The sequence below is a fragment of the Falco cherrug genome, chromosome 5, assembly GCF_023634085.1.
Source record: "Falco cherrug isolate bFalChe1 chromosome 5, bFalChe1.pri, whole genome shotgun sequence".
In the NCBI taxonomy this organism is placed as follows: domain Eukaryota; kingdom Metazoa; phylum Chordata; class Aves; order Falconiformes; family Falconidae; genus Falco; species Falco cherrug.
Genome location: NC_073701.1, coordinates 1,604,220 through 1,630,041, shown reverse-complemented (window position 1 = coordinate 1,630,041; position 25,822 = coordinate 1,604,220). Strand labels below are relative to the sequence as shown.

Genomic DNA, 25,822 nt, shown 5'->3' with positions numbered 1-25,822 from the left:
ACAGGCTTTCATACCTGCAATATGTGCAACAGGTTGCTGACAGCTGACAATATAATGCTGCTCTTTTCCAGAAGTGCTTTTATTCTGTGAAATTCTGTGTTGATTTTGCCGAGACTGGACCTTGAAACAGCATTTATTTTTTCCTTATGAAAATTCAGGTTGCTTCATAAAGTATTTTTATACTAAAATATTATAAAACCAGGCTTATACTGCAGTTTGTTACGAGCAGCCCTGGGAAGACACAGGAAGGGACAGTTGTGGCTGTTTTGTCTGAAGAAAAGAGCTCTGTACCCTCAGCACAGCCTCAGCACCTTGCTCTCTCCTCTGGGGCCACCAAATGGGGCAAGAGTTCTCCAGGTCTATAGCAGTAAGGGATCAGGCTCTCCCCTTTGCTGACTGAAACATAAACCTACCAGCTGAACCAGGATGACTATCTACCCTCTGAAAGAGAGGGTTTTTTTCTGCAACCAGCTAGTTCTGTCATTAAAGTGTACAATTATCCCTCAAATCTTTCTGTTAAAGCATAATGAAGTTGACATTTCACACATAACAGTTCTTTTATTTTCTTTGAAAAATCAGTCCAGGCAAAAAAACCCCAAATATCTCTCTCCACATTCCTGAGATTGCACGACTGAACAAAAGAAAACTAGGGCACTGCAAATTTATAGCTGTCTGCACAACTTTCAGTCTGTTTCTTACATATGTGTGTTCTTATATAGTCATTAAATACGTAACCGAAACTTTTATCCCCTCCATCTTTTGATTTATTTAGGGTACAGAATAAACACCTGAAGGAATGAAATTAGGACTGCACAAACAACTGTGAATTTAGCATTGCTTGTTTTTAAGTGTTGAATTAAACATTTAAACACAGTTTTTCAGAATGCAACGATAGCTACTCTGTCCTCCCTTTTTCCTTAAGCATCCCCACATTTTTTCTTCTCCCTTTTTAAGGCTGTTGCCACCCGGGTAGAAGTATCACTCATATGATTGAATTCTTTAAAATGACAGGCAATTACACAATGATACTACATGATCTTGTGAATAAACGCATGAATTCTCACCTTAAAACTCCTTGAGTTTTAGTTACCATTACTTCTACTGGGAAGTTATTTCAGAAGCTCACTTCTCTGATGGCTACACAAAGCCATTTCCAATTTCCAACCTACATTTATTCATGGGTGCTTACAAATCTTGCTCTTGGTACAGCTCTGTTGTTTACGTCTTAAAATAACTCTATTTCTTTTCAGTGTTTACCCCTTAAGATGACAACAAACTTATACCCTTCTTTGGCGTTATTTTTCTAGTCTGAGCAGGCCAAGCTCTCTTATTTTCCTATTGTAAGATAAAAGCTCTCTTGCTCTAATAACTCTGTTGGTCCTTCTCTGCATCTGTTCTGCTTGAAATTCAGATTTATACAGCATATTCTGGATGACAAATTACAGGTGCCTTTTAACGCACTAATCTCTGCTGGAAATTTTACAGCTGATACAGACTGGGACTGCACTGGCATTTTTCAACTCCCAGTTTACAGAAAGAGCTCCTGCCTTTTTTCTAGCGAACTTATTTCTGACAGTCCAGCCCTCAACATCTTCCTGTTTACTGCTCTAAGACTCTTCTGTTTTAATTGTGTCTTAGGACTTCACAGCCACTGTAAGTGCCATCAGCACACCTGGACTTTATGCATCAAGGTTACTATTAAAGATGGAAAATAAACCTGGTCCAAAAGACTGAACTTGAGAAACTTCCAGCCCAACAATGAAGTCTGATATTGCCTCTGCACTACTCACGTCTTTGGCCATCTCACCATTGCCATACTCATCTTCCTTCTCTCTGGTTTAATTGTACTTACCCAGAATACACTGTTACTGAAAACAGTAAAAGGTATTATTTGCAAATTTTTCACTCTACATAACTGTACGAACAGCATATATGAAATGAAAACCTGCCCTATATATTGTGGAAGACAGAAGTTCACACACACTCCTTCCTCCCTGTGCCCATATCACCCATCTTAGCTGACTAATCGAAAAACAGGGATAAATGTGCAGGAAGGAACCATATAAAGACTATTTTTACATTTACTCACCATGATGTAGATCAGAAGTAAATACATGGGTGTAAGAAGTTATACTGGTATAAAACCAGTACGTGTTAGACAAGGCATATGTCCATAACAAAACTTAAAATGATTATGACAGTTTCTGTATTTCAACTACAGAAATAACCAGATCAGCAATGTTATCTTACTTGTCCTGTCGTATGACTCATGACACGTATGTGCAATTTCAGCTCCAAGCTGCAAATAATGTCCAGCTTTATCATCTCTGGAACCGTCTGCTCCAAGGGCAAACATTCCCCCTGCAAAACAGGTCAAATGGCCCATCTTTCTTTCAAGGTGCCCGTTCTTCCACTCCCCAATGAAGGTCAGTCCTCCATTGGACTTCCTGATGAGATGTTTTTCTATGGCCTACAAGAAGATTAAGAGAACTTTTAAATATTGTTTCACATGCAAGTTTTACATACCAGCTCACCTTCAAGGAATAAATGTACTGTTTTCCAAACAAAAAGAATTTTCTTCTTTCAGATTCATTTCTGAGCACTACAGGAACAAACAACCGTAAGAATTTAATTTCAATGCACACAAAAAAATACCGCAACTGCTAAACGATGCTAATGAAATCAAACACAGGAAAATAACAACACAGATTACATTGCACTTTTAGCTGAGAAATCAGCACAAATTTTACAGCTCCAACAATATTTGTTTACTTATTAACTCAGACAAGTACCCATTCGCGCTGCTGTACAGTCTGTGTGTAGTTAAAAAATACACCTATGCTGGAAACTTTTGGTCAGCAACACATATAAAGGCAGCACCTGCACTCTCAATCAGTCTTTAATAGCATTAATTAACAGGAATGCTCCAGCCACCTTCTATCTGCTTCTTCACAGCAGCTTTCTGATTGTACACAGTCAAGGGATGGGTGAAGGTTAGAGCAGCTGTTCACAAAACCACATTATTTTATAGGTGAGGCAACTCCTGCTTTTTCTTTGCACATTTGTACCAATAGATGCTGTTGCTTTTGACTTATAAATGGTATTACTGTGGTAGTAGGAGAATAGTCGACCTTAGTTTTCAAACTACATGGAACAACACATTTACTTCTTTCAGAGCTTCACAATCCCCACAGTCTACCGCAGTACTTTCTACCTTAGCATTAGACAGTTTTTCTTGTAACTAGAATCTCGTTACAGTTTCAGTCCTACAATAAAGACCACTATCTTCTTTACCCTGGAGACATTATTCTTATCTTCTTTCCAGAAATCTCCTTTGTACTTCTACACATAACTGTCTGATGGGTTCACAACTTCCTTCAAAGTGCGCGACCCGTGACTGGTCAGAGTATTCCAAGGCTGATTAGAGTTGAAGGATTAAAGTGCCATTAAAAAGGAATTTACTGTTCTTGCCACCCTCAAGATCCATTCCAGCAGTGAACACCCCTCCCCATCACCCTTCTGGTACCTGCAGCAAACGACATCCCAAATGTCCACAATGTATCTAGTTTTAGTGCAAAATACAGTTGAGAACACACAGGCAGAGGACCTCGCATACAACTAAAGCGGGTATCATGGATGTGGAGGTCATGTCTGCTGCACACCACTGTCTCCTTGCTATCTACACAGCACAAACTATGCAGTTCGCTGCAACAGAGATTTAATAAATAGATTAATAAGCTTGCAACTTGTACTTCAGGTTTACTAGTGGACAGTGAAATAACCAATTTCCAAATAAGAAAAAAGCGAGACTTTTGTTTGTCCACAAAATGGACAAACAAAAAGCTTCAAGCTCTTCTGTGACCGCAGTAGGTATTTCAAGTTTGGGTTGTTTTGGTTTTTTTTTTTTTGTTTGTTTTTTTAATCAAGCTGATGCTTAACTGGTAGAGGACTGTTGAAGCAGCTGTATTAAAGCCAGCAAGATTTTGTAACATGGAATTCCTCCATCCAGGTACTGAAATAACATCTGAAAGCCTTTCAAAGTTTTCTTCAACAAAAAAAAAATTCTTAGAAACAAAGTTTTTGAAATTACAGTTAGAAAAGGCAAGAGTTTGTAAGATTAGGAGCCTCATCTGGGGAAGACGATAATATAAACGGTAGTATGAAATAGCTGTGTTTCTGAATATGTATGTGTTCCTGGATGGTTTTCTGAATACGTTCTTGACTTGAGATGCTGTATTGCCTGGAGCAACTTCTCAGAACAGTTATAGCGACGCGAATCTACACCTCAGCCATGCAGCCAGCAAAGGTCTGGCAGTGCCCATATGGCCACGGCGAGTGCACTAGCTAAAAGCCAGTGCAGCAGATTACAGGGAGAAGACGGCATTACCATCAGTAGGGCCCCGCTCCTTACTTCCACCGGGGACTGAGCCATCACTGGGATGGTAAAATTTCTCCACTGTCCTCCACCGAGCCTGTGAGTTCTGAAGGTGACGACAGGGAAGTGCTGGTCTGCATTCCTGTTGGGTTCATTTCTTCACTAATACCACTGATGGATCTGAAGGTTGTCCTGACGGCAGGATCCAGCAAGAACAACACAGAAATAACTGATGGAGCAGAAACCACTAAGCCTCTGACAGCTGCCAGAGTGGCTGTCTAACAAATTGGCCATGAGGACTGGCACGACACCAGGGCTGCTGTGGCCGGGGACCCCGAGGTGGGTGACCGTCCAAGCCCCTTTGTTCTGGAAGTACAGGTAGAGGAAAGATTGGATGTGCTGAAAATTCTGCCACTGAAGATGATACTGACGCCTTTAGCACCACCGCTGTTCATTCAATTACCCTAGACTGTGACAACACTGACATTATGATTATAGGATTTTTTTGACCATATGATACATAAAAGTTGAGAAGTCCTTTTTAAAGGAAAGCCACTTTTACTATAGAGCAAAAAGACTTAAAAGGGTTTAGATTATTTATTTCCTGAAGGAAAACTCCATTTTTCCCAAATGTTGTGTGAAATTCCCTTTTGAGTTGTATCTTTATGTAATTTCATAACTGTTGAGGACTAAATGGTTGCAGGAGCATTTCCAGGGTGACAAAACCGCTGTGGTTGGCACCAGGCAGCAAAGGGCAAATTTATACACGTCTCCACAAGCTACTCCATTCTAAACTCGCTTTCAGGGTTTGACTGAAGAACATCATCTAGGCGCAATATGCCTCTCTTCTACATAGAGAGCACATCTTCTGAACTTGAACATCGCTGTCTTGTGTAAGGGGTAGTTTTTGAAATCTGAAAATGAAGTTCTGTTGGCTGCTGAAGTCTTAGGAGTTAGAAAGGAAGCCTGACCAAAAAAAAAAAAAATGCAACCCTCTCAAAATACTTCATCATTCAACAACCCACGACTTGCTAACTGTATACAAAGGACAATCGATATTTACATAGCTACCAAGGAACTGCTGGGCACTGCTGGCAGCACTGACTAGCAGACAAGAAAAGCTGAGCAGGTTTGGACAGATGTGACATTTGTACCCTGGGCTGGGTGCCTGGGGCCACAGAGCACCCCGAGGGGTACGTAGAGCAACACCATACCACTGGACCACGAGTACCCACCCACCAGAGTGGGCACGTATCCTTAAGCTCCCAAAGACAAGATTTTGTTCACATCAACGAAGAGATTAACTGCAGGAAGAAGCTTCTGTAGTCTGTGAAATGCCCAAAACAATAGGCCACGATGTGAAATGACAATGTTCTCTACCTGATGTTCATGCTTTCTGCGATTTTTATGACTACAAAAAAGAAAAAAAAAACATTTTCTGAGCTGCCGTGCTATGTTATGATGGTCAAACACAAGGCTAAATCCTTTTAGCTACCTAATGCTGTGCAGTACGAAAAGTGAGGATCAAATTTGTGAGCCTAACAGACTAGACTACTCAAGGCAACAGATCAAAGGGAAGCTTCCTTATCCTCCAGCTGATGCGAGAAGGAGAAAAGACACTTTAAACTAGACTAGCTGGGAGGTCCACACAATAATGTTGAAATCAAAGTTAAGAGGCCCAACCTCAATATTTATACCAACAAAGAATTCTCAGCAAATTTCACAATTTCAGCTTTTATCACAGCTGTGAATCTACATACTAGGACATAGAAATGAAGTGTCCTTTACAGTGGAAGACTGCACTGCTGTTACACAGCATGCAGAGGTCACAGATGCAGAACTCGTTTGTACTCTGGTTATGAAGTATGCAGTGACTGGTAACACTTCATATGCCATGGACTGGAAATCATAACATCTGAAGAACAGACGCTGTTATCTTTCTTCCTCTTAATACCACCAAGGAATGGGGTATCACTGCCTACTGCAAGTCTTGAGAGTTAGGGTATGGCTGGCTATCTCCTAAGCTAAGGAGTGAAGTGTGGCTGGACAGAGACCTTCTTTTAGACTGGCAGGTGCTGAGAACATTCCCAACGCTGTATGGAGTGGGAGGAATGTATTTTACACCTTCCCCCTTCTGCTTGCATAAATGATGTGATGAGCTTTTGCTCCAAGTTTTGAAAAACAAAGAATAAGAAGTGTCAGCTATGGAGGAAGACCTATGTTATGGGCAACAATGAAAGAATAGTAAGGGAATGGGCTCTTAAAAATATGTTAAGTTTTAAAATAAAAATTCAAATTGCAATTAAGCAAAACAAATCCTACTCACTGAGTCTTTGCCCACATCTTCCAATGTCACACAGGACCTGCGACAAACACAAACCCTGAACCAGAAGGATGCTCCACAACGCATTAAACAGTACGGTTCATGCAGATTCAAACATACACAGTGGGCTTAGATGAGAGAAAGTTGAAGAGGAAACCAGCTGATGCTTGCGCTGCAGGTCATGTCACACGAAGTGCGAGCAGCTCAGCTCCTTCTCCCTCCTTATCCACAGCGTGTTTTCATCTAGTCCCAGATCTGCTTTGCTGTGTCTCCATGCAGAGACAGAGATTTGCCCATACAAAATGTTTGCAAGACTGGGCTTACAGGGAAGAGGATGAAAGGGAAAGTTTTATTTCCTCTAATTTTAAAGTGCTCACAGTTTAGGAATCAGAATAAAATATTTCAATGGTAACTACAATGCATGTTAAACATCAACTGCTAAACATTTTAAAACCCACAGGACCCAATAGACTATTTTAGAATATTAGAAGTACTCAACTATTGTTTTAAACTACTGATGTTGACTTTAACAAACCCTGGAAAGGTAAGGAAGTTCAAAAGGACTGGGAAATAGCTGATGCTTTAACAGTATCTTAAAATATTAATAGAAAAATCATATAAAATGAAGGATGTGGTGTTAAAAATAAATGTTTGATTGACACGTGCATGCTGGTATTAGGAATATTAGGAATTTCAGGAATTTCCTTGGTATTGTACAAGACATTAGTCCTAAACAAATTCAGGGCAGCACGTATGAAGTGGATTAAAAGTTGGCTTGCTAGAACAGTTCAAAGTGAAAACAAAAAATTGTGGAAAGCCCTCACCCATGAAGATTCTGCAAAGATACTTTTATTCAATGCTAGGGAGCATTTCTACCAATGATCTGCAAGAAACAAATGCTAAAAAAAATTTGGAGATTACACAAAAATTGATGGAGCTGTAGACAGTGATAAAGTCAGTCCTGTAAAATCATTCAGAGCAGCTGACAAAATGGGTTTTGCCTGAACAATTGTGTTTATTTTAATAGAGACAAGATCACACATTGAGCAAAACCAACTGGAAAGTGGATGGATGACAGTGGAAAGCAAAGGTGGAGAGTGCAAACAGCTCTTGGATGGATGAAGAGGAGGATACTGAGAACAGATCAGGCAATGACATTATAAGAACTATTATATTCTTGTCTCCATACTGAAGACACTTGAAAGTACTTAGCAAAAAGGTTAAGAAATAATTCAAGAACTGTTTTATATTGTGAGACTAAAGAAAATAATGCATTTCTCCTTCAGGAGAGAACGCTGAGCGTACCTTTGTTAGTAACCAGCCACCTGATGCAGATAACCCTTTAAAACATGTAGGGAATGAAAAAGTTCAAGTAGCTGAAAGCCAAACGTACCAAGTTCAGGTCAGGAATAAGACATAGTGCAGCTTCAAAGCACTTTTGGATTTGAACTTCCACTATGCGTCCTTTAAAATGTGAATTTTGAGAACTCCAAGAACAGGTGTTTTGTTTTAGGAGACTGACTATACTAAACCTAAGCTTTAAAAGCTTGTGTTGCAAGAAACACAGCATGCCTAGAGCATGGAACAACTTAGGCACCACACACGTCTGCATGTGGACAAGACTAGACAGTCCCTGCTGCTGTTGGTAGCACGGTTAATGACTAAAATTAGCTTAGCTACGCTCTATGTGTCTTAACCGTAGCACAGGCATGTTGGCACGCAGGGGCACAAGCGAGCCGGATGAAAGAAGATGCCTGTGTATGGGGAAACTAAGCAAGCAAGAGGGCTGCATGAAGCTCAGAGGCACCACAAAAGGGCCCCCACCCCCATCCCAACGCCCACCGAACCGCCCCACGGTACTGCCCTGCCTGGGCAAGCACGACGGGTCTCTCAGAGGGAGCCACACTCTATCACAAGAGTCACAGAGCAAGAAACGGGTACAAACTACGTTTTACAAGATAAGTATGGACTATAACATTGAAACATTTTAGAAAATAATTGAAAGAATAAAACAATTCAGGACTTCAACTCCTAGAATGATTCTGAACACTAAAGAAAAGTGACTTGGTCATTCCTCACACACCTTAGGGTTGCTGGATCTCTTTCCAATAAACTATAGCTTAGGCTTTTACATTAAACCATTTTTGACAAGCTGGTTATTTTTAGCACAATAATCTGCATCAGATGTATTCCACAACAATACATTTTAAACTACTCTGAGTGAAAGCTAGTATTATTCATCCCTGCATTTCTTAAAACTTACATAATCAAAGCAATCCCTGTGGGGTTTTTGGTTGGTTTTTGTTTTGGGGGGAAGAGGCGAGTTAGGGGTTTTTTTGTTTGTTTTGTTTTTTAAATGTAAAAGATGGTTTTTAAGTACCACTGTACTGGAAAACTCAGTGAATCATAATCACCTCAATTGCATCGTCGTACATTTTCCTTGCCTCCGTGTCCATCTTGTCTGACATGAGCCAGGCTTTCAATAAATATTCATAAAAACTGTCTCCCAGCCCGCCCACGGATGTGTGATCTGTAGGAGGGAAAGAGGAAAAAAAAGTTGAAGTTGTTATATAATAGCACCTTAAATTTATTCAAAACATGAACTTACATTTTTAAGGTCTACTGTTATAGAATTATCAATATTTTAAGCCTGTTTAGCAGCACAAAGCTGCACTGTATCTCCTGTCCCGTCCGAACTTCATAGGTGTGGAAGCAGCTCTGTGCCTTCACTATTTCTCATTCTGCACAGGCTATCCCTCGTATCAAAATATAATTTAACCTCTCTTTTTATTTCATTCCACAAAACCTAATTGTTTTGCTGCTTGCTAGAGTTTGAGGTTTCTCTAAATTTTTTTTTTACATCCGTAAAAGTATATATAAACACCCATAAGGTCTCTGTATCCAGGATGCAACCAGGTCCTGTGGCTGGCTATGAACTGCCATGAACTACACAGAATCCCATCTTTCCAGGAGATTTTTATTTCCAGCTAGGTAGTTCCTTAACACACTAATGAATTTCTCAAAGTAAACGTTCTCATTTAAATTGTTTCAGTCAAAAGGGAGGCAAATTGCCTTTGCAGTGTGCAGCACCAGCCCTGCTCTGTTCCACTGTACCTGAGCAGCAGGGTAAGGCTGCTTGACTATTAAAATCCACCACCACGTAAACCACAACTCCTAACATGCAGATTTATTTTTTTTTTTTAAATATCTTTTTTTTCTTGCAGGGTTTGCCTTTCACATGTAGTTATCGCTCTGTGCCGGCAGACCCCATGAGAACAACCTATGTTCCTCTCCGGGTGAGCTACGCCTGCTCCCACGCGGGCACCTCTCGCTCAGGCAGTACGTTTATGAGATTTAGTCAGTGGCTCCAACCAGAAGCGCACACAACCACACAACCTTTTGCTTTGCCAGCACCACAGCCCCCCCCCCCCAGGCACCAGACAGACCTCGGCCAGCAGAAGTGAGGCGAGAGAAAGGTTTAAGACCAACTTCATCACAATGCCAGAAACCCACTGCACTGCTGTTACGGTCACGCATTTTACCAGGTGAAAACAAAGAAGATACGGTACTTCCTTCACCAAAGTACCTCCAAAAAAGTGGTATTCACAGTCTTTCTGGGATAAGGGGGTAAAAGAGAGGTTGGAGCTCTCCTTCTATTGCTTTTTCCTCCAAGCACCGTCCTGCCCCAGCATGCCTGCTTGGCTCTGAAGATGTGAGTAGGAGGTTAGAGCTGGTAGATGCTTCTGCGTCAACTCTTCTCGCTGCCTCTTGACTCCTCTGCTCCGTAACAATGGATTTCTGAACAAAGGAAGGAGCCAGCCTATAGCTTACCCGTTTGGTTTCAGGTTGTGAATCCAGAGCAAATTAATTCATGCCCTTCTCTCCTATCTCAGTCTCTCTTAGACAGCCTTTTCACACCCAGCTACTCAGTGATTTAACTGCAAACAATGCATTTTCATAAGCCTTCTAGCTCTGAGCTGTAAGAGGGCGTTCAGGTCATGAGTCACTTTCTTCCACAAGTACAAGGGCTAGAAATTATTCCTTCAATGCAGTTACATTCTCAAGTAGGCACAAGAACTAAGGCTCCACAGTTTTCAGAAAAAAAGCAGCAAACCATGCCAAGACCTCAGTTACGACTCATGCCAGCACTACTCAGGGACTGACTTCAGAGGAGACACGGCTTAAAACTACTTCTGCTGAGCCGTTGCCTCCTCCCCAGCCAAGCTCTGCAGCCGCTGGAGCCAGCGCTTCTCCCCGGCCAGGACAAGGCTGCTGACCCCTCAGCAGGGCTCGTCTTGGAGCAGCTCCAGCTGGGTTTCAGGGCAGGAGAGAACAGGAAGATGAATGGAAAAAGTTTTATTTCCTAAACAGAGAAATCCACATTCCAGGTGAGTTTCCAAAGTCAATTATCAGAAACAGACCCCGTTTCACATCTACTTCTTCAGGCAGTCATCTGAGAACTGTCTGTCTCTCTGTCAGCAGCTCTCCTCCGCCTCCATCGTGCTTCTCATCTCAGATGAAAGCACAGGGAAGGCAGGAAGCATCAGGACACACAGGACTCTGAGCCATCCCCTAGACAGCCCTTTTTGCACCTTCTTCACGCATTCGAAGAACAGAGCTGCGCAAGCGTCCCAGATACAGATCCTCGTCCTCCCACTCAGCAAGCGAGAAGCAACCATGGCAAGGCTAAAGGCTTCTGAGGGCCTCGCAGCTCCCGGCAGCAGCGTTTTCTTTATCCCTGTTTCATGTAGCTCACTCCAGTTCCCAACTGTAGGAGTTTTCAAGGCTCCTCTCTCACGGAACAGCGGGCTCCCCCACTCCCCAGCTGATGCCCTTCACAGCTGGATCAGAGGGCAGACCTGTCAGAAAGGGCAAACTGACTCTGGTCCTTCTCTTCAGTAGTGGTACAGGGACAGATGAAATATTTTTGGTGGTCGCACATGGTAAGCCATCACAGCCTTTCACACAGACGGGAAGCAGTATTTCAAGGGAGCCCAGTGCGCTGAGACACGGCTGTCTTTACTGCCCTGACCCCTCCACATCTGCAAAAAATAGCTGGGAAGGGTGGAAGTGCAAAGGAGGCCACAGCAGCAGCTCAGCTGAGGGTGAAGTACAGCAAGTTTTCCGACTTCTACAGCCGCACCCTGGAAAGATCTTCTTCAGGTCTTCTGCTAGTGTCAGAAGGTACTGCTAAAGCAGAATCTGCTGCATTTTGTGTAACAACTGTAACTAGAAATGGCTGAAAATTAAAATATTTTTTGTGACAGACTGTGGGACTTTGACAACTTGCTCTCACCTACGGTGGAAATACTAAAGAGCTATTTTTCAAGATTCCTTAGCAAATACACAGCTTGGTGAAAACTCTAGATTTGGGTCATCACGTATCATTCTCTCCTACAAACAAAGCTCTCTACCCAAACTTATCATCAGAAGGTCCACTGCAGTTATCACTCTTTCCTGCTATTTGAGCTACAGCCTAGATGGATTCAGGGATTTAACTAAGATCAACTCAAAATGTTTTGCTCGTAAATGTTTTGCTCGTAAACGTTTTGCCCGTAAAATATTTTGAAGTTTTTCAATCGGCCCTAACCTCGCATGTCAATCCAGAGCACTAAAAAGGAACAACTCATGATCACAGTACCGGACTTTGCAACAGCATCTTGGCACTGGGTACTCTTCAGTAGACAGCTGTGAGGGTATCATGTTTAAAATGTTTATAAATATTTGGCAAATGTCTAATATTTGATCTACAAGAATTAATTAGCTCTATGTCATTTAAAGGGTTTTACTGTGAAGCGTTTCACAATGAAATTCTGAAAGAAAATTCTTTCCAGGTTAAGACAAATATAGCAAAGCGAACAGAAGCACGAGGGCCTATCAAACATGGCAGAAGCCACATACCCTGTTCAATGACACGTATACATTTTTAGAACATTCATTCCTTCCAATCAGGACAAAGATATTTTCTTCATTCCTCAATTTTTTTTCAAATGTAGGCTCAGATGACTGGGCAAACCTAAAAGTATTCCAAGTCAATGATTCCTTGGGAAGTCTTTATTTTAAACTAAAAGACACAGCAGCTGCAAAGAATACCTTCACCTATTGCAACCAGAAGCATTTACAGAAAGCCCTTATTTTTTCTGGTTTGTCACACACTTGGAAACACGTGTGCAAACCTGCACACCAGTCAGTCCGTTTGCAGACTTCCTTCTTGCCAGAAAGAACCAAGAAAAATCCTACTAGAAAGAGTATGATATTTACAGTTCATAGCAACATTTTTGCTTGGATACTTCACAAGATTTACATCCTGGTAAATATTGACATTTTTCTTCTTAATAAGCAGCACACAATTGGAAAGAAACAATTAAACAATCAATTTCATAGCAATATCTTAATGAGTTTTTAATTTATTGATAAAAGAAGATCTATATTAAGTCAAATACCGTATCTCAGCTAATATTCCAAAAATCACATCCACCCCTTTTCCACAGAACGAGTGGAGGATCTTCTTTTAAAAAACTTCTCACGCCATCATTATTGAGTATTTCTAAATCTAGTTTCACTCCAAATGTTCTTATTCTTATCAGCAACCTGTTAGCTCACTGCTCAGACAGTCTCCTCCAAGGAGAAGCAGGACAACTACTCCACAGCCAACCGCAGAAACACAGCGGCTCCGGGGGGCACATACTTACTGACCGACGCGACAGTGCAGCTCAGCTCGAGACGGGAGGGAGAGGCTGTGGCTCTGGTGATTTGTTCTCTGTAAGGGAACTAGTTTTCTTTACAAATCCAGGGAGACAAGCTCATTTTTCCCCAGGGCATAGGCAGCCGGGTTCCCCCGCCTCAGTTACAGCTGAGGCACTCTGATGCATCTGGCTGTTCTTCCTCCCCAGGACTAATTCCTGGGGAAGGCAGTAGGGAACAGAGATACGGGGCATTCACACAGCTCACCCTCCTCGGAGATCATACCCAGATCTACCCGGTGGCTGAAAAATAGTTTCCTCCACAGCCAGCCAGTTTCGAAACGAAGGGCAGCGGTTCGCAGGCACGCGGTTCTGGCAGCCGCTATAACTCACCAACACGTGCCACTTGCTTTGTTTACAGGGAAAGTTGCGTTCAATGAGCAATAGAATATTTTCCACAACCACCGAAGCCCCCTAAAGATAACATTAATAACAAAACCTGCTCTAATGAAGGCCTACCTGCTCTCTAGAGCCAACTGAAGATGTGCAAATTATTTTTAAGCAGATGGCTTTAAGTAGTTAACAGCAGCTTAACGAGGCAAATTAAAAACAGTTCATGATTTGCTAAACCCTCTCTGCTTTGTGCCTTAATTGTTCAATTGTCATTTCTTGGCAATGAGAAGGAATTAAGAAAGAAGTCAGGCGCTGTTTTAAAACCAGCACATCATGTCAGAAGGGATGCTGCAGTCACAACACCGGGGGGTGAGGACTCCTGCCACCCGTGAGCAGATGGCTGGCGAGACACTGCCCTGTCCTGACCCCCGGGCACCTCCTGCCGTCCTTCCACTGTGTCCATAAAGCTATTACGCATCACTCACTGCACACGGAATGAAAAAGATGAAATAAAGCGCTAAACAGGAGTGTGTTTAGCGTGCACAGGCTGCCATGCTGAAAGGCAGTACGGTGAGGTAACCTTCTACCTGTACGTAAGCACAAGCAGGTGGAGATGAGGAGAAACTACACCCACAATGTTTTTAATTCACTAATTTGCACCTACAACACTGACTTAATATCTTTAAGTATAGGCAGCTAGAGAACTAGCAACCAAAGAATCAGAAATTTGGCAATATGTAAAAGCAACTCAAATCTTAGAACTGGAATCATTAGTTGTGACTCTGCAGTAAAGGAAAATTAACCTAAACCTGCCTACAGCGCTGCACCCAACAGACTGGAAAGACCAAGGTGAACAAACTACCGATCCATTTCAACCAGAGGAGTAGCAGTGCAGAACCACTTTGCAACAAAAGAACGTAGTAAAGAGGGAGACTGATTTTCCTCAAGGATTGCGAACACCATATTTTTGACAAAGTGCTATTGTAGTATGTCAGGGAAGGAGTGGAAAAGTTAAGTGACCAGGAGGGAGCAGCGAAGTGATTAAGCTAATACTAACTTTCCTTAAGAAACCCCCACACCCCCTCACCGTTAGCTGATCTGGGTACCAACTGGCCCTACACTGCAAGAGCCCTCTTGCTCTGTGCAGGAAACTTTTGAGGAATTATTTTTCTGTTTGCCTTTAGAGTGGCTCTCATTAAATTTCAGTTCAATCTTTACTTCATGTAGTTGGGCTTAGCGCCCCTCAGCTGCTCTAAATAGGTGCAAGCTCCCCTTCTAATCCTTTAATCCAGAATGCTGAGGCCCTGGAAATTGCAGCTGCTGCAATTCACGGTGGAAATTCATCCTAAGGATGCCATAAGCCATAAAGGATGGCTTAAAAGTGCAAACACTTGTACATTAACTGCAGCAGAGGCAAGCCTGATAAAAGGAGGTGGAGGTGCAATTTTTAGTCAGCTCTGAATCGTTTATCACTGAAGAACATGGTACCAGCACGCATTTTTTTTCTGAAAACACGCAGGTTGTCACATAACAGAACTACTCCCAAGAACAGTTCAGGTTGCAAAGCCAAGCCTTAGTAAGCCAGGAGCAGCCGGACAGGCATTGCTTCCTGCTCTATGGTCACAACAGACCCAGGCACAACAAAAACACAGCTCAGCCCTTCCCAGCCTGGGGGTACGCGATCACGCCGGCTCGGCACGCACAACTCTAGAGAACGTAGCAGCTCAACTCCAAATACTCCATATGGAGAAAACAGATGTATTTTCGAAAGGTTTGGAAAAATATGGATGGTTTTCTCCTCATGCAGTCCTGAAACAAATAATTCCCATGGTATTTCATATCCAAAACATGATGGTTCCTGAGTTTCCTAACTGTAACCCTGAGAAAAAACAGACTTTACTCTGGGTAGAACCGCATTCCACCTCTAGCTTCATTTAGAAACGTCTGAAGGATTTTTATCAAAGCTGTTTAAAAAAGCCCAACAAAACAGCTTGAGGCAGACAGAGTAATTCAGTTGGAAGAGTTGAAGTTTGGCAGCTACAAGGAACTGAAAACACAATCACTTAATGGAAAGTGTAGAGCAATATTAAGTGCTACCAGTTTCTTGCATAATAAACTAGAGGAAAATGACTTCCTAGAACTGCAGTGATTATCAAACTAAAGATTAAAATTCTCAAACTTGCCCAATTCAGGTGTGTGCAAAGACAATAGAAATAATTTGAAACAGAACAGCAAGTACAGCTAGCCCAATATATATATAACATACACATACTTAGGTAACTCACGTTAGAACTAAAACACATCTTCACACGGAACGCAGCTATTGATTCTGCAATGTCAAAGTAGTATCCTAATTTGGCATCTTACAAGAGACTCTCCTTTCACACTCAGGAACTCACAGCTGGAACAAATACTTTCCTTTTTGTATTCAAACTTCCCTAAAACTTCAAAACATTCCAGCTGTTATTTATAATTCTGGAAAGACTGAGACCTTTTCTTAGAAGACATGTCCACAAATTAAGACTAATCATCTAAATACATCAAGTCCGTTTGTGAAAATGAACAACACATTAAACATTGGTGCTTTTAGTGAAAAGTGACATGGCCTTTTATCACCTGAAGTTGCCTTTTTGAGATTTTGACACTCACTGAGAGCCCCTGAACGAAGCATGCCTGCCTCTGCCAAGTCTGGAGTCAGTGTAATCCCACCTGCAGCAGCAGCTTCAACTGGAAGCTGCTGGAATTTGCAGTGGATCGATAGGAAGCGAGGTACACATCTACCTCTGATGACTTTTTTTTATCTGATAAGGTGGCTGTGAAAAAACAGCTATGGGGTGGTAACATCACCTGCTACAAACAGCGCTGCAGTAGGTATGTGCCCATAGCCCCTAGAGTCCCTTTTGAAGGACAGTGTCTATGTGGGGGACTGCCAAGCTCTTAAGGTCATTGCAACCTTTAGTTTATTCACCTCAGTCTTCACCCGTAAGATCTCAACTCTCCTCTTGCTGACTAAAACCAAAAACATGGGAGAGAGAAAACCCTTACTAGATTAAATCTAACCCAACATCCATCTATGCAAAATTAACTGGCAAACCCACAGTCACCAACTTCACCTTCTCCTCCAAGCTTTACCAAGAGCGCAGCAGCTCACGTACTCATACACACACGCGTATATGTACACGAGACACGAACGCCGGCAGTCAAAAGAGTCAAAGAAGCAACGCAAGACACACTCTGGTTTTTATGTACTTACAGATTACGCCCCCTGCAATACAAATCCAGGTACTCTGCATGTTTGTTCCTTCTAGACTTGTGCCTATCTCTCTCATTTTTCTTATGACAGACGCCTGACTGGCGCACACAGCCAGCCGAGGCTCTGGTCACTCAGTAGGTGCGAGGACACTGTGCTGATGGTAAGAATCATTCCGTTCACATGCTATGACTGAGCCTGAGGTACCACAGCCCATGTCTGCACTGCAGCCATCGCCATCCTTCCCTTTTGTTTTGACCACATAGGCCAAGGAGCGTTACAGCGCGCTCTGCACCCAGGCATCAGCTATGTCTTCAGGCAGATGCCCAAGACGAGCTGGTACTTTACCTCGCTGCTACGGACAGCCCAGCTCCCAGCGGAACGGCACAATTAAAAGCACTCATCAGGAAGACACATTCAGCATCCACTGAACAAAACTACAGACCCTCTTCCCTCAGTGTCACCAAACTGGAAGCATCCACATGTAACTCAGACTATGAAGTCTCACATACTGCAGACAGAATGAGACGCAATGGCTGTTATGCATCATCTGGATCTATCTGGGGTCTGGAGAACAACGCTGATAGAACCAGAGGTGCACAGGCTCCAGCAAGTGATGCAGCAGGAATAAAATAAACACACATAACTGTAATCAGGCTGCAACAAGTTTGTAACCGGACTTTCTCAGGCTCCCCTTTAGTAAGAAACGAGTAAGTCTAGAATAGTTCAAAAATACAGTTTACCTATACGGAGACCCTAGGACAAAAATCAGTTGTTAAAGAAATAGCAAGATTCCACAGGCGCTCACAGAGCACGTACCGAAGGATACCTCTGTACTCCCCTGCTGTTCTCAGTTAGCTGTCTTCAGAGCCAACAAATGAAACCCTCAGGAATACCAGGCAGTACCCTAAGACATGCTGGACCCTCTTCATGCAGATTAATTTGCTGAATTCACAGCAAAGAAAATAAATGTTAAAGCTGTTGCAGGACAGATTTAAAATTCTAGATATTGATTCATTCCCCACCAAGATCATGCTCTCAAGTATGGTTTGGTGGTACAGCAAAATAAAATATTCACCTCTTTCCACAGTAACGTATGCAAGCACTTTCAAAACCCAGTTAACACCATATCCAGCTCCTTCCTTTAGGAATTATTTATAGACACTCCTTTTCAAATACATAATTCATACACATGTTTAACCTTCCAGCAACACTAGAATCTTTAACACACTAAACAAAGCTTTTATTTGTTCAGCTTTTTCAGCATCTTGCTCAACAGACCAGTGAAATGTCTTAACCTTGTAGACTTAGAGAAAGCATTATTCCCTATAACGCACAGCTCTGTTGTATTTCATTAAAGCAAAGTTTTAACAGATTAACTTGCTCTTGGCTTCTAATGAATAAACAAATTTGAATGCAACCTTTTCTTGGAACATAGTTAATTACATTTGTACCAGGTTGTAAAGCAAAAGGGCAGGGGGAATTCCCCAGTAGAGATTACATAGATTATTTTCTATTCAAAACACATACATGTTCCTAAATACAGAATGAGACCCAATATTTTGGAAAGAAAAATTAAGGACATCTGTCAAGATAGCAAAGAAAATTAAACAGCAGAGAAGCGCCCCCACCTCCTCATCTGCAACTGGTACATGCATGCCTGCTGCTGGAAGTCTAATAATCATCTTGTGTTTTTGTATTTGTACTTAATGTACTCAACTGAAAGCAGATTTGAAATGAAAAAAACCCCACCTCAATAAAGGCTTGCATCAGTCAGCAAAGTAACCACCTCGCAGACTGCACATCTCCAGTTCTATAACTGACTTTCCAACCACACATAAAAAAAGAAATTCACTTGCTAAATCAAATACATGTGCAAAGATGAAGTCAGGTTGGGAACTATTCCTGCAAGTATTTCTACAATAGACAAGATGAATTATTTTAATCCTGCACCATTTCTATTTAAGAAAGAAAATCTTTTCCTTGCACCAAAAGGAAAAAAATCACCCAAGAATTAAAGCATTAGAAACTATTACCCGCAGGTCGAAATTGAAGGCAATTATCTGAAGGTTTTTGTAAAATACATTTTGTAAAATACAGGTTTGCTTGGCACAATTCCCTCCGATACCTTTTGGGTTATGGATTTTTTGCCAGAACCTGACATTATATGTCACAACTTGATTTTCTGCAACTCTTGGTGTCGCTGGTTTCTTAGAGCCTTTAGGGGTATTAACAGATAACATTTAAGAGACTAATTCTGCTAAACAAAGCGTCTAAGTAAATATATGAACAATGTAAGGGTGGGGGGCAGAAAATTCAAAGCACCTTCATAATTAAAGGAGAACGCTAGCAGCTGCAGCTGGCAAAGACAGGAACTGTCAATACTAGCATCCTTCTCACTACCCATAACTAGACTATCAACCTGTTAGTTTATGTTACAATCATATTTTTATCTGAAATATCTGTCTGCAATATATCTTTGATCTTCTGAAAGATCACTTCATTTCTCAGTATTATTCACTCCACCTTACAATCTGCAAGGGCTTTGATCTCCCAGAGGTAGGTGCGAAGACTGAAAGGGCTTCTTGCTTAATTTGAACAATGAAAGTGCCGAAAATAGAAATCCAAAGAGCGTTTACTTATCAGCCTCTGCAACACCCTTGACAGTTTGCATTCCAGAGAGCCAGGTCAGCACCCTCCAGCCGATGTGCTGACCGTTCTCAGCATCCTCACGTGGGGTACACAAAATGGGAAAGCACCTTCCTCATCAAGTTATCTGGGTGAGGAATACTCAGTATAGAAGAAGTAACGAATGACAAGGAAATTGGTAAATTAAACATGGACATTAACAGGCAGGTGGTGACAAACAATAACCCAGAGCAGAACTCTCCAGCTACTGATTGATGGGCCATTAAAGGAACTTTTCTCTGGCACAACGTGGGAGAGCCACCCTGAACTCTGTCGCTGGTGAGAAGGGGGCAACATGATCGTCATGAGCATTGTGAGATATTTCAGGGGACTTGCAGAACTGTAAAATCTATTTACGGGACAGCTGAAAGGGCCTATGGCTTTAGATAAAACTTTTATGAGCTATTTAGGGCCAAAGGGACGGAAAGGGAAGGATCAGGGTGGACTGGGGAGGAATGAACAGGGGAAAAAATGGAGACGAGGTGGCTTGAAAGGGTCTGGTCGCACATAAACAGGCTGTAGATCACCACAGTTGTCTGTCTGAGCCCTGCACCCTACCAGCACTGACTGCCCTATCTTCTTATTAAATACTTTGGTTTAGCGTGTAACCCCACTCACTATCCTACGTGTGGGTGCTGCAAGGTGCAAGCATCAGCAGCTGGAGAAGCAGCCAGAGGTTGCAGAGCTGGCAGGGCTAGATGCCAGCACCTCAACAGGCTGGCACACAAGAGAGGTCTGGTGCCAGTAACTGGAGGGACTGGGAAGCATGTTGCACGGTCAGAGTGCCAGCAACTGGAGAAAGGGGCTGCAGGTCCATGTGGTGGTTTATGTGCTGGCAACTGGAAACAACCGTGTTGGGTTTTCCCCACCCCCCCCCTTGACCTTAACCCTGAGTGCATGTGTGTACATGGAATTCACCAGCAAACGTCAAGCTGGACACACCAGTGAGAGGAGGAGACCTGCACCTGAAAAGACCCGAGCTCTGAGGCAGCGGCTGTGCCTGGGCTGCAGGGCTCGAGCACAGGCATCGGGCAGGCTGCCAGCCCCACGGGTGCTGACAGATCCACGAGTGTGCGGGCACTTGCAAGGAGCGTGCAAGCATATGCATCTACCTGACAGGGGACATCAAGGAGCAGCAAGACCTGGCTACCTGTACGTATGGTTTATGTGCATCACGGCGGCGCCGGGTGCTACAAAGGCAGCGCCGTTGGTGCAGCCTGCGGGCAGCCGCATTTTCCTCCTTGCAGCATACGCGCGCACCTCTCTAGGCACGTCCTCGGCCTCGCTGCTGGCCAGACCTGCACCCAGTAACAGCAGCAGCTGCATCCATCAGTCTGAGATGGAGGGACCCCTACCTGGCTGAGCTTCAGCGACTGGGAAGGAGGAATCTCCAAGTCCTGGAGACTGCTGGACACAGTGGTTTTATGAACTTCTTTAACAAACTGCATTACAAACACTTAGATCAAATCTATTTTCAGTTTTCCTTTAAATACTGACAAATATAGACAGATGGTGCTATGTATTTGATACCACGTCATATGACAAATGAAAATAGATGGGGTGTATTGCTCATGGTTTGTCTATTACCTGCAAGAGTTTAAATTAAGCAGTTCCATTAATTACCTAGCTCAGCCCAAGAGCATTAGTGCAAAACCAGCTGTACAGACAGGCATAAAAAATTAGGAATATTCATCCAGTATTCACACTAACTTGATGACAGTAATTTAAAATTGTTTTTATTGTTTTTTCTACCTGTGAAAATTGCACCATTTTAATGGAAGTGTCAATCTCATCCAGTTAAGTTAAATCAACAGATGCCTTCTCTAAATAATATTTTAAAATTAAAAGTGCTTGATTTGGTTTAATTTAGTAATGTATTGCTAGAAATGAAAGACCACCCGAAGAAACTGAAACATGCACATCTACAAAGGTATCTGCTTTGGTTCATTTAAAGGCCAGCCTACAGCGCAAGCAACGGGGAAATCGAGGGTACAGATTTCCCCCATTCAGCCACCTTGGTTGTGCTTTACTCGCTCTGTAGTAACAGATGCAGGGAACTACAAGGAAGTGAGAACATCACCAAAAGGTGCTAAGGCAACATGTCTAACCCTCTTATTTGTCTTCAGAGACTAGTCATCACTTGGTACGTGAAAGGCAGCATTTAAATTCCGTGCATTAATACACATACAAGGACTCACCAACAACACGATGTTGGTCGATGTAACTGCACTGCCAGGGTACCCCCCTCATCATGCTTTTAACTTAGTCCACTTGCAAATCTGCCTGCTAAGGGGCTTGTTTTCAGTGAGGAGACGTGAACACAGCACTGTGGAACAGGCTGCAGTCTGAACATTCATCACATCAGCATTCAGGGGTGGTAATTTCAGTATTTGCTATTACATTCCTAATAGCAATAGTTACTCAGCGCACACACCGTAAATTCTCACACTAGCTCACTTTACAGTAACTTGTTAATGTGCTCACATATCACTAAGGTGTAATAAACACAGGTGGCTAACACAGACTAGGTACTTCTGCTTGTTTTCTTGCATATGGAAGCCATATATGGCTTAAAACCAGATTTTAGTTAAGCCAACAGCTTGCTAATGTAACCAGCCCAGGTAATTCCACAGGTAGCCCAGGTGCAGGAAGTCAGGGCGATCTGGGTTCCCCTCCAACAACGCTATCACTTGCAAGAGATATTGGAACCAGATGAAATGCAGTGATTTATTCCACTATTGGAAAGCAGAAAAGTGCCCAATTCAGAGAAATGTGCAAACACAAGTGGCATGTCCTGACCTGGCAATAACATGCAAAATTGGTGTTTTCTTTGTTATTGCTGTTCTAGTTGGTATTCTCAGCTAACCTGTTTGCAAATGCAAATTAGAATTAGATGTTCTCAATATATTTTCATTTTAAAAAAATCACCTTTCTTCAGTACAAAATAATTTCCACAATTCTGAAATCTCTTGCTTTTAATAAAAATCCTAGTTGTATCTGCTTAGCAGGTTCCTCTAGAAAGCACTGTCACCGTTTTTGAAAATAATCTAAATTCAAAGTTCTGATGCTTACACCAAACCAACCGCTCACCAAGTGAAATGAAAAGCTAACAAAGTTAAATGTAGGTTATTGTGAGAGGTTAGAAAATGTTTCTTGCCGGCTATTTTCCTTTCAATCTTACAGAAACTGAAACCCGAAGGCAGAAGTGTTGTAAATCACTTGTTCCTACTGGACCATCACCTCAGTTTGTAAGTAAAAATTCAATCTGTCAACACTCCTGTGGGCATGATAGCTCTGCCTTCTAGCAGAATCCCCAGTGAGCTGACAAATCCTGAGCAGAACCCATTAAGAAGCTGTCTGTCACGCCACTCATGCTGTGCTAATACCTGCGCATTACAATCTTAAGCACAAATATTTAGCCTACACATGACATCATTCTCCTCCTCTGGGGTATAACGAGCTCCATTCCTGCTCCAAGCAGCAAGGGCCCCACCGTGTACAGCTCTATTATGAAGCATTTTCACTGGAAACCACGGAGATTTAGCAATGACCAGTAAGACACTCACCCCACAGTTTTTAGGGTTGGGGTTTATGGCATTAAATGGAAAAAAAAAAATGATGGGATGCAACAGTAGCCCACGTGCAGCCCTGCCTGCTGCGGCTCCTGGCCCTGGCTGCTGCTGCTTCATGAGGCAGGCAGAAAAAGAAAGGAGGTAATCCATCTCCAGAACCCTGCTTCAATGCATTAAATGCACAGGGAAACATATGCTCATAAAAATGTAAACATTGCAAAGACATGGCTAGGGATTAGATTTATGTCACACAGTATGACTCCACTCTACAGCTTGTGAAGAACCCGAAAGCAACGGTCAGTCACATCCTTCCTGACAAAACCATAGTTACTAATTGACTGGTTTCGTTACTTTACTGATTATACCTTTTTAGGTATTTATTTCAGAAACATCGACTGGTTTTTGAATGAAAACACGTATCTCTGTGAGCACCAGCAGAACAATGAGCAAAAAGGACGGTCTGCATGGCTGGGGCACTGTCCCCAGAGCATCGCTCCCCAGCAGTGAAACTGCAGAACACACTGTTTACGCTGAGATCAAAGGGCCTGTGCTCTGATTAATCAAACCGCAGCAGAAATGACTCATCGGACCCTGCATCCTACCAGCAGAAGGACAGCGACAAGGTTGCAGAACGTCACATCCACTGTTCCACTTCCCCTAACCCAAGGGAAGGGACCACATTTAAAGCAGGCATCTGAATGACTGAAAACAGACAAGGCACAGCAACATGGCCTCAGATCTGCGTGGGCTAAACACACACGTACTCTGAAGCACAGAAAAACCCTGTAACATATTGCTGATGTCCAGAAGCTCTGAAAGATCTGTCCAAAAGCTAGATCATCATCACCCAAGAACCCTAGATAGGTGAAAAGGACTGGGTAGCCAGCGTCCCTTTCTTCTCTGAGTCCAGACAACTGGAAGTGGTTTGGTACCCACAAGTATCAGTGAATTAAACGTAGGAGAAAATGACAGCAGCTAAAACCAGGCTTGTTTAATGACTCTGTAAACAAATAAATATCACCTTCCCCCTCCATAAAACCTATCACTGACTTAACACTCTGATTTCCCAACACCCGCAGCTGAGATATAAGCTTCGCATTTACGAATTATATCCAGTTCATATAACATTCTGACGGGGAACATGACATTTAGATTCTGCAAAATCTGAGATTCCAAAAAAGAAAGGCAGTATGTCGTGAGACCCTACATGTGCGAAGAAGTTGCCTACATGGCAGCATCAACGACTGCACAGATCCCCGGAGCAAAGACGACAAAGGAAGGGAAGGTTTCCAGATGGGGTATTTCAAGGCACATTAGTGGCTCACGCTAACAGTTAATTCTTGGGATGGCAAGTCAAAGTAGATGCAGTCCTCGTGAGCTTTCTCGGTTAAAAACACAAAATGAGGATGTACCCAGGCTCCTTGTGCAAACACCTCAGAGAAGGTGTCAAAATACGTTACCAGGTATCAAGGTAGATAAGCTCTTGTTGCAAGTAGAGCTACAGCTGGCTTACAGCCCCCTGGGGCCGCAGCAAAGCCAAGAGAACGAGGCTTCACTTTTCTTCCACAAGTCTGTCTCACAACAGGAATGGCCTTTAAGTATTCAAGTCTACCTATCAGCCTGCTAGAACAAAATTAATCAGAAAACCAACACAGAAATACTATCTTTTCTCTTCTACTCAAATCATCTAAATTTTTTCTTTACCAAAAATAAACACTGAGAAAACTTGACCTCAGTGGTTTCTTCCATTATATATTTTGTTTAATACTCTCTGGACAATCAACTGGTATTAAGACTGCTATGTGCACATCACTGCTGTTTTTCTTACTTTGAATAAAGGTACCCGCCACTAGAATGTACCTACTGCTAGAATGACAGATACGGAAACAGAAAATAAACCCACTGCTAGAATGATGCTGTATTGCAGCTACATCCCATATTACTTCAACGGTGTATTTAGGTAGATTTATTTTACCTGTTTCATACCCCTCATGACTTAGATGGAATACTGTACAAATCAACAGAAAAGCTGACTAAAATTGAGCCAAAAAGGTCTGAGAAGGGGGAAAAAAAATGTTAGGCAGAAGAGGAAAAAAACAACCACCAACAACAAAAACAAAACCCAAAACCCAGAAAGGTCAGAGTCAAGAGTTACACGTATCTAGGCAAATAAAGAGTTCTGAAATAATTCTCAGAAACTATGTGGAGAAGGTACTTTGCACAAGATAAAATGCATCAAAGGAAAGGTCACAGCAAAGATGAAAAGGGCAGCCTTCCCAGAAGCTGCAAGAAGAGAAGTTACGCTTTGATACTCTTCCCATTGTCTCAGCCTTTCCAGTACTAAAGTAAGTAACAAGCCAAACACAATGCTCTTTGAAATTACCTTCCGAGGAGGACATGAAAGCCTCACCTGCCCTTAACAACAACAATGGGACTCAAGGCAGTATCAGTATCACAGACTCAGACCCCAGCCCTCCAGTGAACTGAGATGCAGCGCGTAAAGGCATCACCCTCACGTAACCGGCTGCTGTGATGCAG

The 25,822-nt window shown here is 42.5% G+C and overlaps 1 protein-coding gene across 3 annotated transcripts in view; it reads right to left on the bottom strand.

The window, feature by feature from the left end:
* The window catches only part of MAN1A2 (mannosidase alpha class 1A member 2), a 148,734-nt gene that overhangs the window by 24,085 nt on the left and 98,827 nt on the right, over window positions 1-25,822 (bottom strand). For all 3 annotated transcript variants that reach the window (XR_008732358.1, XM_055711043.1, XM_055711042.1), the window contains exons 9-10: window positions 9,113-9,228; window positions 2,251-2,470 (exon numbers count right to left, since the gene is read on the bottom strand). Coding sequence is in view for 2 of the 3 variants with exons in the window: in XM_055711043.1 (XP_055567018.1) it covers window positions 2,251-2,470; window positions 9,113-9,228 (336 nt within the window). In the remaining variant the exon portion in view is untranslated. The remainder of the gene's footprint in view (window positions 1-2,250; window positions 2,471-9,112; window positions 9,229-25,822) is intronic.